At 41.2% G+C, this 13,710-nt stretch overlaps 1 protein-coding gene across 8 annotated transcripts in view; it reads left to right on the top strand.

The window, feature by feature from the left end:
* The window catches only part of arvcfb (ARVCF delta catenin family member b), a 286,776-nt gene that overhangs the window by 208,471 nt on the left and 64,595 nt on the right, over positions 1-13,710 (top strand). For all 8 annotated transcript variants that reach the window (XM_079567196.1, XM_079567195.1, XM_079567192.1 and 5 more), the window contains one exon: positions 9,979-10,162. In XM_079567196.1, coding sequence (XP_079423322.1) covers positions 9,979-10,162 — 184 coding nt within the window. The remainder of the gene's footprint in view (positions 1-9,978; positions 10,163-13,710) is intronic.

The following is a 13,710-nucleotide window of genomic DNA, read 5'->3' as shown; positions in this document are numbered from 1 at the left end:
TTGTAGAGAGAGATACCACTCATGAACGTGTAATGCAGTTTCTGGCTCCTGCCCCCCAGTGGGTAGTGTGACATCATCACATTCTACAACCTGAAAACAACCAATTGGTGCGTTCATGTGGACTGGGGAGCTTGTTCTCCCGAGATGTGACATCATTGTCCCCCATTGGTTTGTGTTCATGTGGTTTTTATGTGGGAAAGTGGGGATTTTGATGTCATCCAATAATGTCATCTTTTATCATTGATTAACGCTTCCGAGCTTGTCATTTAAATGTGTTGTTAGCATCTCAAAAGCAGTTTAAAAAAATATCACGTAAATTCACTTTTTCCTAGCATTCATGTCAGGCATTTCACTCTTCACGCAATTTTGTTACTGCGAGGATGACAACAGCTAACACTAAACTAAAAAAAGCTCACATTAGACGATAAAAGAACAAATCAGCTGATTTTCGCAGTCAGGTGCTGAAGCGGGAAGCTCGTCTTGACCCAATGTTCAGTCGTTTTCCCCAGTTGAGCGAACGTTCACGTGCATTCCCCAACTGGGGAAGTTGTTCATCCGAGTTCCCGAGGACCACATGAATGCACAATATGTCACTTCCTGTCAGCAGCTTAAAAATTCAAATAAAAATAACTTTTCTGCCTAACATTTCTTCATTAAAATTGCTGCTTCACTGAAAGAAAATGATAATTATGCAACTGATGTTATCCTTCAAAATAAATCAGATTTTCAAAAGGATTACCTTGTCATATGCACTTTAAAGAACAGTGTGGTGACTTATACCCATGCATAAAAATCAACACAGGATTTTTACATTTTTGTTTGTTCAATGCCAGAAGTCGCTTTAATGTGGCCGCTGCGAAATCAAAAGGCAACGGACCTGCTCCCAGCGGAGAGCCCCTGTCCGCTGGACGCCGGTCGGTCCACTCTGTCTCCAGCTGGTTGTTAATGGCTGACAACTGCGTTCTCATCGGCCGGAGGTCACATCACAGAAGAGCACCGCGGCGCACAAACAACAAGTAAAGACAGTGTCATAAAGCCACAGCGGCAGTCGTTTTCAGAAGATAAAGCATGCGCTGCAGTCGGTGTTATCTCTATTGTCCAACACATTCTCTCAAACTGATTATTGAATGGTTTTACGGAACAGCAAATCTTCAAATGCTTTGTCGTCATATGTAAAGCGCTTAGTGGGTGTCAAACTTAATTGGTGTACTCATTCACAACTGCAACAGCCCGGCCATAGTTCTTTTATATGAATGATGTTAATTAAGCGGTTTCTATGCCTTGTCTTGTACTATGCCCACACTATAAGCTCCATTTGCATGTGAGTCATGTGAAGTAAATCAATCCCAATGCTGTCGCGTCAACCTTGAATGCAAATTTTTGATATGTCCGACAACTCATTATGAAGTGACTGAAAAGAAGGGAAGAGAAAAATAATTCTTCTTGCATTGTCGCTGCGTTTTAATTGGTTATCAGCTGTTATAGTAAATAGTAAGAGAGTAAAATAGGGCCAAAAAAAATCCTACCCATGCATGTTTGCGTGTGTCCCCCTCCTCATTTAATTAAACTCCCTTTGCCCCTTGTTTCTTCCCGTCTTTCTGAGTAATTCCGTAGCTCGTCCCTCTCCTCTGTCCTCTCGCTGATGGACGGCATAAGGGCTTAGGGAGACAAGGAGAAGACATAGGAGGAGACCAGTAATGGGCAGAACCAAGTTAATAGCCCTCCTCGAAGAGCAACATGGCCGCTAGTGCCGCCTGGAAAATTTAATTAGCTTTAGCCACGGACGCTCCATCTTCTGCGCCGTTCCCGCTGACTTTCACCTCCCGGTATCCAATAAAAGGAGAGTGTCTTAAAAGTTGTCTGTGGATAAACAGCATTAATAAAACAGTAGAGAATTTATTTAGTATATGGTCACATGTACCAACTTGATCTTCGAGTTTGCACTAAAGGTTTGCCGTGGTTCAAAAAGATTCACTTAGATCATAACTTGTCACTAATGTTTTATTGAACTTACGAGCTTTGACTGTGTAGAAATACTTTCAATAATTTATTAGTGAATGAACATTTGCAGAATGTGTTTCTCTCCTTTGAGATATTTCGTAAAAACAGCATACTGTGGGTCCACCGTATATTAGCGGCATGCAGGAGCCGTGGGAAGGTGCGTTTTTCTCAAAAGACCGTCCGAGATTTGATCCCAGTCCAGGTGGGGCCTTAATATTATCGCTGTTTTTTTCTCTACCTCTAAAAACATGTACAAAAGGATCCCTCTGGTTCAGGACTCCCCTGAAAATTAGTTTCTGTAATATCATTTGTACTTTCCCGGTTTAATACATTAAAAAAAAAATCTGTTCTTGTAATCAATATACTGTATGATCTTATCAGAGAAAGTATTCCAATTATACCAGTAATTATAAACTCATTAACCTTTTTGTAGAGTTGATTAATATCTAATCATAATATTTATTTTTATTATTAAGCAGTTCTTTATTTTTTATGTGATTCTTTGTTTAATTAATTAAACAGCGGCTGAAAAGAAGCAGAAAGTAATAACTTATCATATATCTGCCCCATGTATCGACTACAATATTCAATCATTTGGGTTCCTGGCATAATGTACATATTGTATTCCATGTAACCAGACATTATCCATTTAGATTCCAGAGCTGGAGCCAAAGTTATCAATAATACACAGGTTATGCAAAAAGGCACACAGTCCTGTGTGTTAAATCCAAACCTCCACACAGGGCAGCTCCTGTGTTTGTAGGCAGTGCAATTGGAACTGACCAGGGAGACAGAGCCTCTGGTGCGTGTCCCGGGAGACAGCGGGACGTCCTGCATGCGCTCCCGTCTGACAGGGTGACACGGGACAGCAAATGGACCTATAACCTGATATGGATCCAGTGGCCCGAGACAATGGCACGGCGCTGTTATGGACAACGCCACTTCCCCGGCACTCTGTCATCTTAAATAACATTGTGTCACTGTCCTCAGTGATGGATCGCAGCCATGACAGAGACATGCCTCCTGCGACCCTCTGGCAAACGTGATCGGTGTGTAGACCTCCCCTGAGGACACTGGCCTGAGCAGTGTCTCAGATGGATTATTGGAGGCGACGATGAATGGGGCAGGGAAATGTGAAGGATGTGAAGCTTATCATGTTGAGACTTTCTTTCAGAGCAACACTGATGAAAAGAATCTGAATTAAAATATTTTAAGAGCAATGCTTCTCACACTGTGGTATGTGGGGTTCCCTACAGGCATAATCTTTTTCCTTTAGGGTCCATTATCTACATATTTTTCCCTCTTTGGGATATTCCTTGTTTAGAGTTGCTTTAGTCAAGGTTTAGTTCACACACATTTTTTTTTTATTGAACAAGCAGTAGATATGGATTTTAGACCGAACTGAGGGTTTCTCTGATACCACAAATTTTCCTCTAAACCCAAGCCCCGATACCAAATTGTGTGTTTGTTTTTTTGGGCTATGCAAACAATAAAAGCCCTAGGGCCAGATCTTGTGGCGGCGCACGGGGCGGCGCAGGCTCTTAGCGAATTATTTTCCGAGTGGCGGCGCTATATGTGCCATTCGCCTCCGCCACCTGTGAGGGGGCGTCACAAGAGGAGGCGACTGCACTGATAGAAACACGGCGGACATTCACTTCCTCGTTTACATTGCGCTGTCTTGCGTTCTTTCTTAAGCCTTAGGCTCTCACAGGTCAAACTAAAAACTTTATTTACCCCATCGTGAGCTAAACGATGTTCACGTCTCGAGAGAAAAAGAGCTACAGCGTCCGCTGTGGCGCGGATCGGCCTGCGCTTGGCGTGAACGCGAAGCAAAACAAAAGCACATGTTCACCCCCCACAACCGCTCTCCTGGACGCGGAGTCGATCTGGTTGGAGGAAAATCTGTGTCTCCACCCACTTAAATGCGCTAAGTCTGGAGTGGCAAGATCACAAAGTGCGCTCCTACTGAGCGCAAAATGTCACGCTATCGTCTCCGTTTTGATGCACAAGATCGGGCCCCTAATGTTCATCATAGTATTTGTTTTGCCTAGGTAAAAATAAGCAGTATAGATCACAGTGCACAGTGCACTTTGTTTAATATGCATAATAATAATAATGCATTAGTCTTATATAGCGCTTTTCCAGACGCTTCAAAGTCGCTTTGCAATTTCATGCATTATTCATTCACTCCATAGTTGGTGATGGCAACCAGTCTGCACCATCAGCGACCACCACCAACTGTCTCACTCACTACATTTGCCATTCTTCCTCTCAAACGGTCTTCCATCCAAGCACCAGCCAGGCCTTTCCCTGCTTAGCTTCCGATCGAGCATAGCATATGCAGTATGGCCACATAATGAGCCATGTGCTATAGGTTTTGGCAGATTTTTCCCTGGCTTTATTTTTGTTTTTATTCACTTTTATTTGTGGTATTGGACTGGTACTCGGTATTGGGGGCTACTCTGAACCCAAGTATCGGTATCGAATCAGAACTGGCATCAGAACACCACTAAAAACAATTTTAACAGACTCAAAAAATATATATATATTGAACAGGCTCGATACCCACTGAAAATGGTTTGGTGACCCACTAGTGGAGAATCACTGCATTAGAGGGATCATTTTAATTAGAGATGATGTCAAGTATAAGTTGGACGTATTTACTGGTTTATTTCAGACTTTTTTTTTAGACTGGATTTTGTAATCTTCAATGAAGGTATTCGAGTCGTCTTCTGTACTCAGTGGATTTTGTAATGATTTGATCTTTTGATATTTTATAATGTAGTGTCCAAAGTTTGAGAACCATTGGCGTTGTGTGTGGGAGTTGGTTGGTCGGAGAACTAGAAGGAGATTTATTGATGCAGAGAAAGTTGGTATGAAGTCAATTACTGTGATAGAAGAGAATGTGGAATAGCGCAAGAAAAGAAAATGCTGTCAGTGCTCAAAAGGGCACTGCTGAAATGTAGTTTAGATGTAATCTTTTGTTTAAAACCAAAAAAATGTTGTCTTTGTTTTAAATCGCAATGTTGTTACAAGTGCCAATTTTACACTGTCTGTACAGGAAAACCGCCAATGATGTCAGACACGGGCGGCTGAGCATGTTTTATGATGACAGAAACGCTTACTAGCATCTACAGTAATGTAGTGGCTTCATGCCTCACTAAGCTCATAGCAGGGTGTCCTCTGAAAGGCTTTTTTTTTTACTTGGAAATTGGGTATTGCACTATCTGTCACATTAACACATGAGTAGAGTCTAGCTGAAGATTACGGATGTGATGTGTTTGTTTTATCTCCTCAGTAGGAGATTTCAGAATGATTATACATCACATGAATTAGAGGCTTAACATGTTGACGGAGTTACCACCAACAGAGCGGAGTTACAGATTTAAGAATTTTGTATTTCATATTATCGTATTATAGGCTCATATTGCAAATTCACTGAGGTTTTCTATCTGAGAGAGATTCATATTTTTATTTTTTGTGTTTGCAAGTAGCCTACACTAGTGCAGCTGGAAGCAAAAACACACAGTAACTTGAAAATGTCATAATTTTCCCTATTTTACCCTTGTTTTGGTTCCTTATTTTTTATTTTTTTTATTTTTTTTCACGCAACAAATTTCTCTTTAAAAAAAGAAAAGAAAAGTGAACTGTACTTTGCTGAAGTGTTTTTTTTTATCGCGGTATACAAGAAGGTTACCAAATATCGATGTTTTGGGTACGGATGCACTGATCTGTTACTGGTATTGGATATCGGAGTCGATGCTGAAAAAAATACGATATCGGGTATCGGCTACAAATATTTGATACTGAACCAATACTAGTGTTCACTCTCAACACTAGTGACTTTTTTTCTAAACCACACTGCAAACCAATGTGATGGAAACGGTTGGAAATGCTAAATCTAAATCATTCATAGCATTTGCTGAGTGGAAACCCATTCTGTGCCATTTATTTCACTCTACTATGGCAAAGCAGTATTTAATCTATCGCAGCTTCTCATGCCTGCCTTTTATCCTTCAGCTTGTGTTGCTAACAGGCACCGCTGCCCGCTGGTCGTTTCTTGTCAGAAGTATAACATATGCTAATGACGCAGCAGTGAGGGTGATCCCGCTGTCTGCCACGGGCCAGGCATGACTGTTCGCTAACTGTCATTGCGTCAGCGTTAGCACCGAGGCTAGCCCACTGCTGTTAATGTGACTCACGCCTGGGCGCTCAGGCTTCCTCGTCCCGATGCGCTGGCGCTGAACCATGGGATAGAAGAAAATCATTCACTGATCAAGAACGTTGTCTCTTTGTCGTGGGTTGACGGATTATATTTGGCACCGAGTGAAGTTTTCCTCCTCCAAGTCCTAGTGCAAGTTGGAAAAATGTTGTAAAATTTGTGTTAAAGCGCTTGTGGGATTTTTACTGGTCTCTTTTTCCCCCATTTTCTGTCTTCTAAGAGCTGGAACACAAATACAGCAGTAATAAAAATACACAATGCGTTTAGATGGTAAAATGATGGAGTTAGCGTTCACATAAAAGCATTTGGACACTTCAGTGTGTGTTAGAGATGCACCGATCCTGCTTTTTTTCTACCGATACCGACCCTGGGGTCTCTGACTGAAAATTTTAATTGACTCTTTTCTCCATTTTAAGACCAATAAAGTCTATTTTATTGTCATGTTATAGATCAATTTTATCTATTAATAAACTAATTAATAAACATTTAAGAAGGACCAATGGGCATTTCTACACTAAATATCCTTGTGTATGACAGGCTTTAGGATAGATTAATATATTTTGATATTTGTATCATGGTTTCTGACCCAGCCTTGATCTGTTGACGTTAACATTAGCATGTTCTGCTAGCTTTAGCATGCTGTTGCTAGCTGTGGCATTTTGCGTCACGATCCAAAATACATTTGTGGAAGGTAACTTCAGCGCTTCAATTCTCCAGGTTCAGCCCTTCAAAAAGACACACAACATGCCCATATTCACTAAGATTTAGTTGGTGAAAGTTGTGTTTTTAAGGCATTGAGAGCCAAAACTGGTATCGGTTTAGTATCGATATTTGTAGTCGATACTCGATATTGTATTTTTTCCAGTATCGGCTCCGATACCAGTATTGGATTGGTGAATCCCTAGTGTGTCTGCTAACAAAGGTAATTGTTTCCCTTTTATCTAGTTTTTAATATTGTTTTTAGCTAATAATCTATGAGCAATGTTGATGGCCATCTCTGTTGAATGAAAGCAAACTGTTCTATAACAAGGAAAAGAGGTTTACTGTACACAATCTCAACAAATGTCAGACACCTTTCCGTGGAAGAAGATTGATGTTTAAATTGCCCACGGTTTTCTTGTTAAATCAATATCCATTTCCTGCCTCGATATGGCTCTGTAAATACCATATTAATATGCGCCGTAGGCAAAGACATCCATACGCTCGCATAGAGTAAAATTGTATTACCACTTGGCTTGACTACAAACTACTCACAAATATAGCAATTAGCTAAATATGAAGTGGAATGTAGCTTCTTTCTTGACTACTGAAATCCCGCCTTGGCTACTAACTGAGTTTAACAAGTCCCTGTTTTATATATTACAGTATACTATACTTTATGGGATTAAAGCCTAAGTGACAATCTGGCTGACTGACTGACTGACTGACTGACTGACTAACTTTTTTTTATTTCCTTTAATCTGGCATTTGAGCTAATTTTAGCAAACCATTTTCTTTTTCTATGCTTGGTACTGGTTGCTTAGCTAATACCATCACAGTACAGCACCACAAATAAAATAAAATAAAATCAATTCCAGATCCAATTCCTTTTTGAGTAACATGCTGCAGAGAACGTTCATGTTTTTAAGAGCAGGCTCAAGACCCACCTTTTTAGCTTAGCCTTTAACTGACTAATCTATTTATTTCATCCTAATATATAAAATGTATATATATGGGAGGTTGTCCCAGGCGCATTGTTTTAAATGTTGTAATCTGTAAAGCACTTTGTGATACCTTTCGGTATGAAAAGCGCTTTATCAATAAAGTTTAATTGAACATACTTTTTCACTTTTAGGGAGAAATGTATTTTTAGCCCGGGACAGTCTCTTGAGATGACATTTGCCTGTGCATTCGGTGAGCCTGATTTAACAGAGGAAACAGCGAGTGTGTCTGGAAAATGTACAAAACCATTTTTAAAGCTGCGGAAGTGTGACAGTTTCAGTGCAGCGTTTATGGCCGGTTATTGTGGGACAAGGGGGAATCGCTCACTGTGTTATGAGGAGATGGAGACATTTATATACAGTGGGGAAAAAAAGTATTTGGCCAAAATCCAATAGAATGTCTATGTGGAACTGACCAAATACTTTTTTTCCCCACTGTATGCCTCCGGTTTGTGTCCTAGACAAATCACATGTTGTAAGCCGCTGTGAAGGAGAGCAGGGACAAGTATAAAGAAATATTAAGAGGCAAAGTCACCCATAGACCTCAAAACTGGGATAGTAAAAGCAGTTGTGTGGGGCACCGAGCCAAACTTTCACAAGATCCTTTGTAAAGATTGAATTATTGAAGTCTACAATATTTTATGAAGTTTTTTATGTTCTGGGCCAGTACATATAACTTACTGTATGTGCAATGATTCACATGTTAATTAGACATACAGTATATGAGGGTTTCTCAAACTGTGGCGTAGGTGGCAATGGTGGTGTTATGCAGGGTTTTAGTTTGGGCTGGTTCTAGTTTAGACTGTGACTCAGGTTTTAGGGCAGCTGTTTCACTCTAACCCAGCCCAGAGCTGTGCTTACTGACTTGGGGTGTGACAACATATCAATTTAGCAATACATTGTGATATTTTCCAGGACGACACACAATACTTTTTATTCCAATATCGATCCTTTTGATGCCATCATGCATACTGTATTAATGAGCCTGTAGTGCACAATTATATAGCGCTTTTCTACCTTCTGTAGGCACTCAAAGCTTTACATCAAGGAACCACTCACCTATTCACTGGAGGCAAGACGGGTGAAGTGTCTTGCCCAAGTACACGACAGTGTGCACCTGCGGGATTCAAACCGCTGAAATGTTAAGCACTTAGATCAAACACTGTCAAACATGTTTTACTTTTAATGATTTTTTATAGTTTCTATCATTCTAAATAGGACTGTGTGGTTTCTTGTTTATTTAAATGTAAATTAAGTGGTGTCACTGCCAGATCAAGCGGCCTACTTTCATTGTGTAAGTGAGGGATCATTTCTTCGCTTATTCTTTTAAGAACAAGGGGTACAATGCACATGAAAACAAATGTAAATCATGAATAATATGTAGTATGCAAAAAAAGTTTAAAATTGTGATGTATCGTAGCTTTTTTGTGTGCAATATATCGCAGTATCGGTTCATCATAAGATTATCATGAGCCGTGTATCATATCGCATTATGACATACCCTGAGGTTCCCACCCCTATACGTTGTGTTCTTGGGTGCATCATCCACTTTTCCTTTTTAGTTGTCAGGTTTCAGTGATCTCCATTTATCTCGGCTTGGCACTGAAACACCGCACTGGCTTGTGACACTTGTATGTTTGGATTAATGCAAATACTGTATAATACAATGCTCCTTGTCAGAGCGCTCTTACCTGCTGCGCTACTGTGACAGCGTTGTTAGCTTAAATCACATTCTCTTTTGCTGAAAATTGTCATAATGCTGCTGATGTAGAGATATATGTGAGGAGCTGTTACAGTCAAGTCACATTACTCATGCAGGAATCTCCGTTTTACTCGGTTATAGACAGACATTTTTTGGCAAACTGTCACTGGCGAAGTAAATCATATCATCAACTCCATTAGAGCACTTTTTGAATCATCAGCTGCTCTGGAGGTAGTGTTTTCTCTGTGTGAATGCAACGACCAAGGTGTGCACTAGATAGAAAACGCCTCCTATATTTCTTTCAACATTTGGATCTCTATCTCTAATTTCTGTTTTGCCATTGTTGTGCATAGGAACCCTGTGGAACCTGTCGTCCTATGAGCCTCTGAAGATGGTGATCATTAACCACGGGCTGCAGACGCTGACCAACGAGGTGGTCATCCCTCACTCGGGATGGGAGCACGAGCCCAATGAAGACTCCAAGCCGCGGGACGCCGAGTGGACCACTGTCTTCAAGAACACGTCGGGCTGTCTCAGGTACTTCACCGTTAGGAAAGAGCTTGCAAAATATAGGCTCCACAAACGTTATACTTCAAGAAGAAAGTAAAATCTTGAAGCTTCCGTGGTTCTGGTGATCTGACAGAGATATTATCAAAGGTATTATAAAAAGAGTTTTCCATCCATATTCAGAGACCATATTCATTTACTCTCTTCCGGATGTACTTTATACTGACAGGTCGTCCAGTGTCCAGCTTGTTAAAGGTCAGTTCAGTTAACTTTCCTGTACACATGAATAATGATTACAGTGTGGTGATTTGAGAAACTACACAGACTTGTAAAGTGCAATACAAGTGTAAGCCATTATTATCATTGTTGTATAAAACAAACAAGCGAACGTATTGGAAGGGTGTAGCACTGTTCACAGACATGGTCACAAAGCGCCTTTCATGGGAAAATTGGTTTACAATAGGAGACAACAAACAGGAGAGGGGAGTGCTCAGCGTCCTGACAGCCTGGAGGATAAAGATGTCCTTGAGTCAGTTGGAGTCACCGTGGTCTGCTCCCTGATGGCGGGACTGAAGAGGTTGTGAATTGCGTGTGTGGAATATGGATATGGACGGAATTTTGACAAATAGCAGATGCGTAATTCTGCTTGCTCTTAATCAAAACCATATCAAGTCAGTCCATGTCTTTCCAAATTAGATAAAAATATGCTTTTGCCACATTCAGTTTCAGTCATCATAGTTTTTCTCTGTGATGCAAAGCACAAAGGGATCCAAATGAGATAACAATGAGGCTCGCGTAGCATCAATTCTTGATACTTGGCCAAGGTTGGAATTTGGATGCTTCACATACACAGACGATTTATGGTTGGACAGATGCTTTTGTTTGCACACGTGTCCATGATTGGTATGTTGAGAGGCTGTCCTCACTGCGCTGTCTGCACCATCACTCTGGGGTTTGTAAAGACAGTATAAAACTCTTCATAACATTCCTCTGTCCTCAGATCCCTCTGACTGCATGTCATACACATGCTGCTGTCAGGAACCATCAACAAAAGCACAGCAAGTCTAAGTAATGAGTTTTTCATCTGCAGCAAATACTTGAAGTTGAACCTGTGTGCAGTGATTGTTAGATATTACCTTTAATTTGTGATAAAAGTAACTGTATATAATCAGAAAGTGTGTTGAATAGTCACCAAGAAAATGAGTGAAATAAGTACCTCACACTTATTTCAGTCTTCTCCATTACTCCATTTTGTTGAGAGTTTCTCTTATTGATAATGAGAGCACAGTCTGTCCTAACATGGTGCGCCTGTGTGTGGCCCCACATAGTTACCTCGAGCTCTGACTTAAATGATGTGTCTAAACAAAAACAAATTTCTCAAAATGAGGCACACAATTGAGCTGGCCGAGTGCTACAAGCTACAGCCAAAGGAACCGGTCGCCTTGATGTTACTGTCACACTTGATTGATCACTTTAATAAAGTTAGTCTGTCTTTGCTGAAGAACAAAGTAAAAAGCAAGTCATGAACTGCAGTTTTTACAAAATGTAAAATATTGTAGACACACATTAGACGGTTTTATTTCACAAAGCCACCTAAGTGTGTCAGACACACTCCCTCTGTGGAACATGGCCATCACCTGCGGAGGACAGTTCGCTCTATCAATGAGTCCTTGTTATTATCTTCGGAGTATCTCTTTCCCCTCAAGTAGCTGCTGTATGCCTCTACCTTCCCTGCTGAATCTGTCACTATGGCTGCACTCAAACTGACAGACTGTGGTGTGTGTCGCCGTGCCTGTGTGTGCTCCCGGGGCGAGCCAAGCACTGTCTAGACTGAGTTGGATGGAGAGAAGATGGGAAGATGGTGGCGTTCTCTGGGCGACATCCAAAAACTAAAAATCTAACAACCAGATCCTGCCCAGACACCGTGTAGCAGGATGTATTTCACACTCCATTGCTCGGCATCAGATGGTTTTGCTGCAGGTCCTCTCCTCTGCTGCAAGTGAGATTTTTACTCTGAGAGAGCGGTGCTCTGACAGTACGAGAGGAAATAGTGGAGCATCGGGAGTCACAGAATGTAGCAACAGGCATAGGTTTGAATGAGCGTGCAGGAGCAGAGTTTACAAACTTTTTGTTGCTTTTGTTACTTTTCTTGAATTCATTTTTTGCTAGGCTAATGATGCTGGTTAGTTAAATGTCTGTTCTCTGTTTGTACTATACACAGGATAGAATGAGGAGCCTCAATATGCGTTACATGCATGGTGTCAGAGAGGTTAGCTCTCCTCCCTCTCTGTGAGATGGTTATTTATGGAATCAAACCCATGTCCAGCTGTCAGACAGAAAGACTGGAGTCTGCATGTCCTCCTAGTGTTTAGTGTTCATCCAGATACTGTTGATCAAGAGAGAAATTTGCCTTTTGTGATTGAATATCAGAAGGAAATAATTGAGCCTTCAACTGTTTATAGAGAGTATAATTACAGGTGTTATTTTTGGCCAAATTGCGTTGTTTTTTTTGTGCCATTCTACTCTGCAAACAACGCTGCATTTGTAACTTTGACTATGACTAATAAGAAGGCTTGTTACAACCAAAAAACACCTTTTTTTCTAAGCCATCTTTACAGGATCTGTATTAATGTGTTGTTCATCTTTTTTCCCCATAACTTAACCTGGTACTTGCCGTCTCCCCGCCAGGTGGCTAGGGTCAGGTTTAGTTAGAAACTGCAAATGCCCTGTAAGTTGTGTTTCACTCACACAGATCTTGAACATTGTTACACACTTGAAGGTCTTGGCTTTCAAATGAGGTATCACACTGGCACATAGGCTGTAAGCTCTCCTGTCAACACTCTTTGAGATTTAACACAATTGCTCATCCTCAACTCTCACCCAAAAACCTAACCCTAAGGTGGCTGGTGGCAAGATTTTGTACCTAGTTGTGGAATTGAATTTGTATTGCCTGGTGTATTGTAATAGCAGGCACGGGTGAAAAAAAGACCTTTGTGCTCGTGAACTATTGTGCAAGATGTTGTTTTATAAACTCAGGGTGTTACTTATACAGAGCTTATGTAGTAAAATACAGTAGGCAATTATGTTATGAGACTAGCGGTAGTATTGTAATTGCCCCCAATCCAGGTTAAACTTTCCTCTTCACCCCAGCGTCCCACTCTTTCTCACGGAAACCTCAATTGGCAGTCGCTCCGTCACCTCTGATGCCTCTGTAGATATCATCGCCGTCACACATGAGGCACAATGCATCCTGGTCGTCCTCTTTTTATTCTCTGATGCCGAGGATGGAAATCAGTCTCCATGGTAACTGTAACCAAGCCCGCTGTTGCCTAGACCCCAGGTTCGTGCGGCGACGGATAGCGGAGAAGTGCTGATGCCACGGAGAATCTATTTACTCACACAGACACATAGGCTGCTTACTCCTCGATAAAAGGCGGGATAGTTTCATTATGTTGCCCCCCCCCACACACACTCTCTCTGTCGATCGGGCCCGTCTTATTTACAGTGTTTACGCTGTGAGCTTATAGTCAAAGGAATGGCTTTGCGTTTGCAAGTCTGGCAGATTTCAAAGTTGGCAT

This window comes from Gobius niger (assembly GCF_951799975.1).
Source record: "Gobius niger genome assembly, chromosome: 1".
Classification (NCBI taxonomy): Eukaryota; Metazoa; Chordata; class Actinopteri; order Gobiiformes; family Gobiidae; genus Gobius; species Gobius niger.
This window is presented reverse-complemented; position numbering and strand designations above follow the sequence as displayed.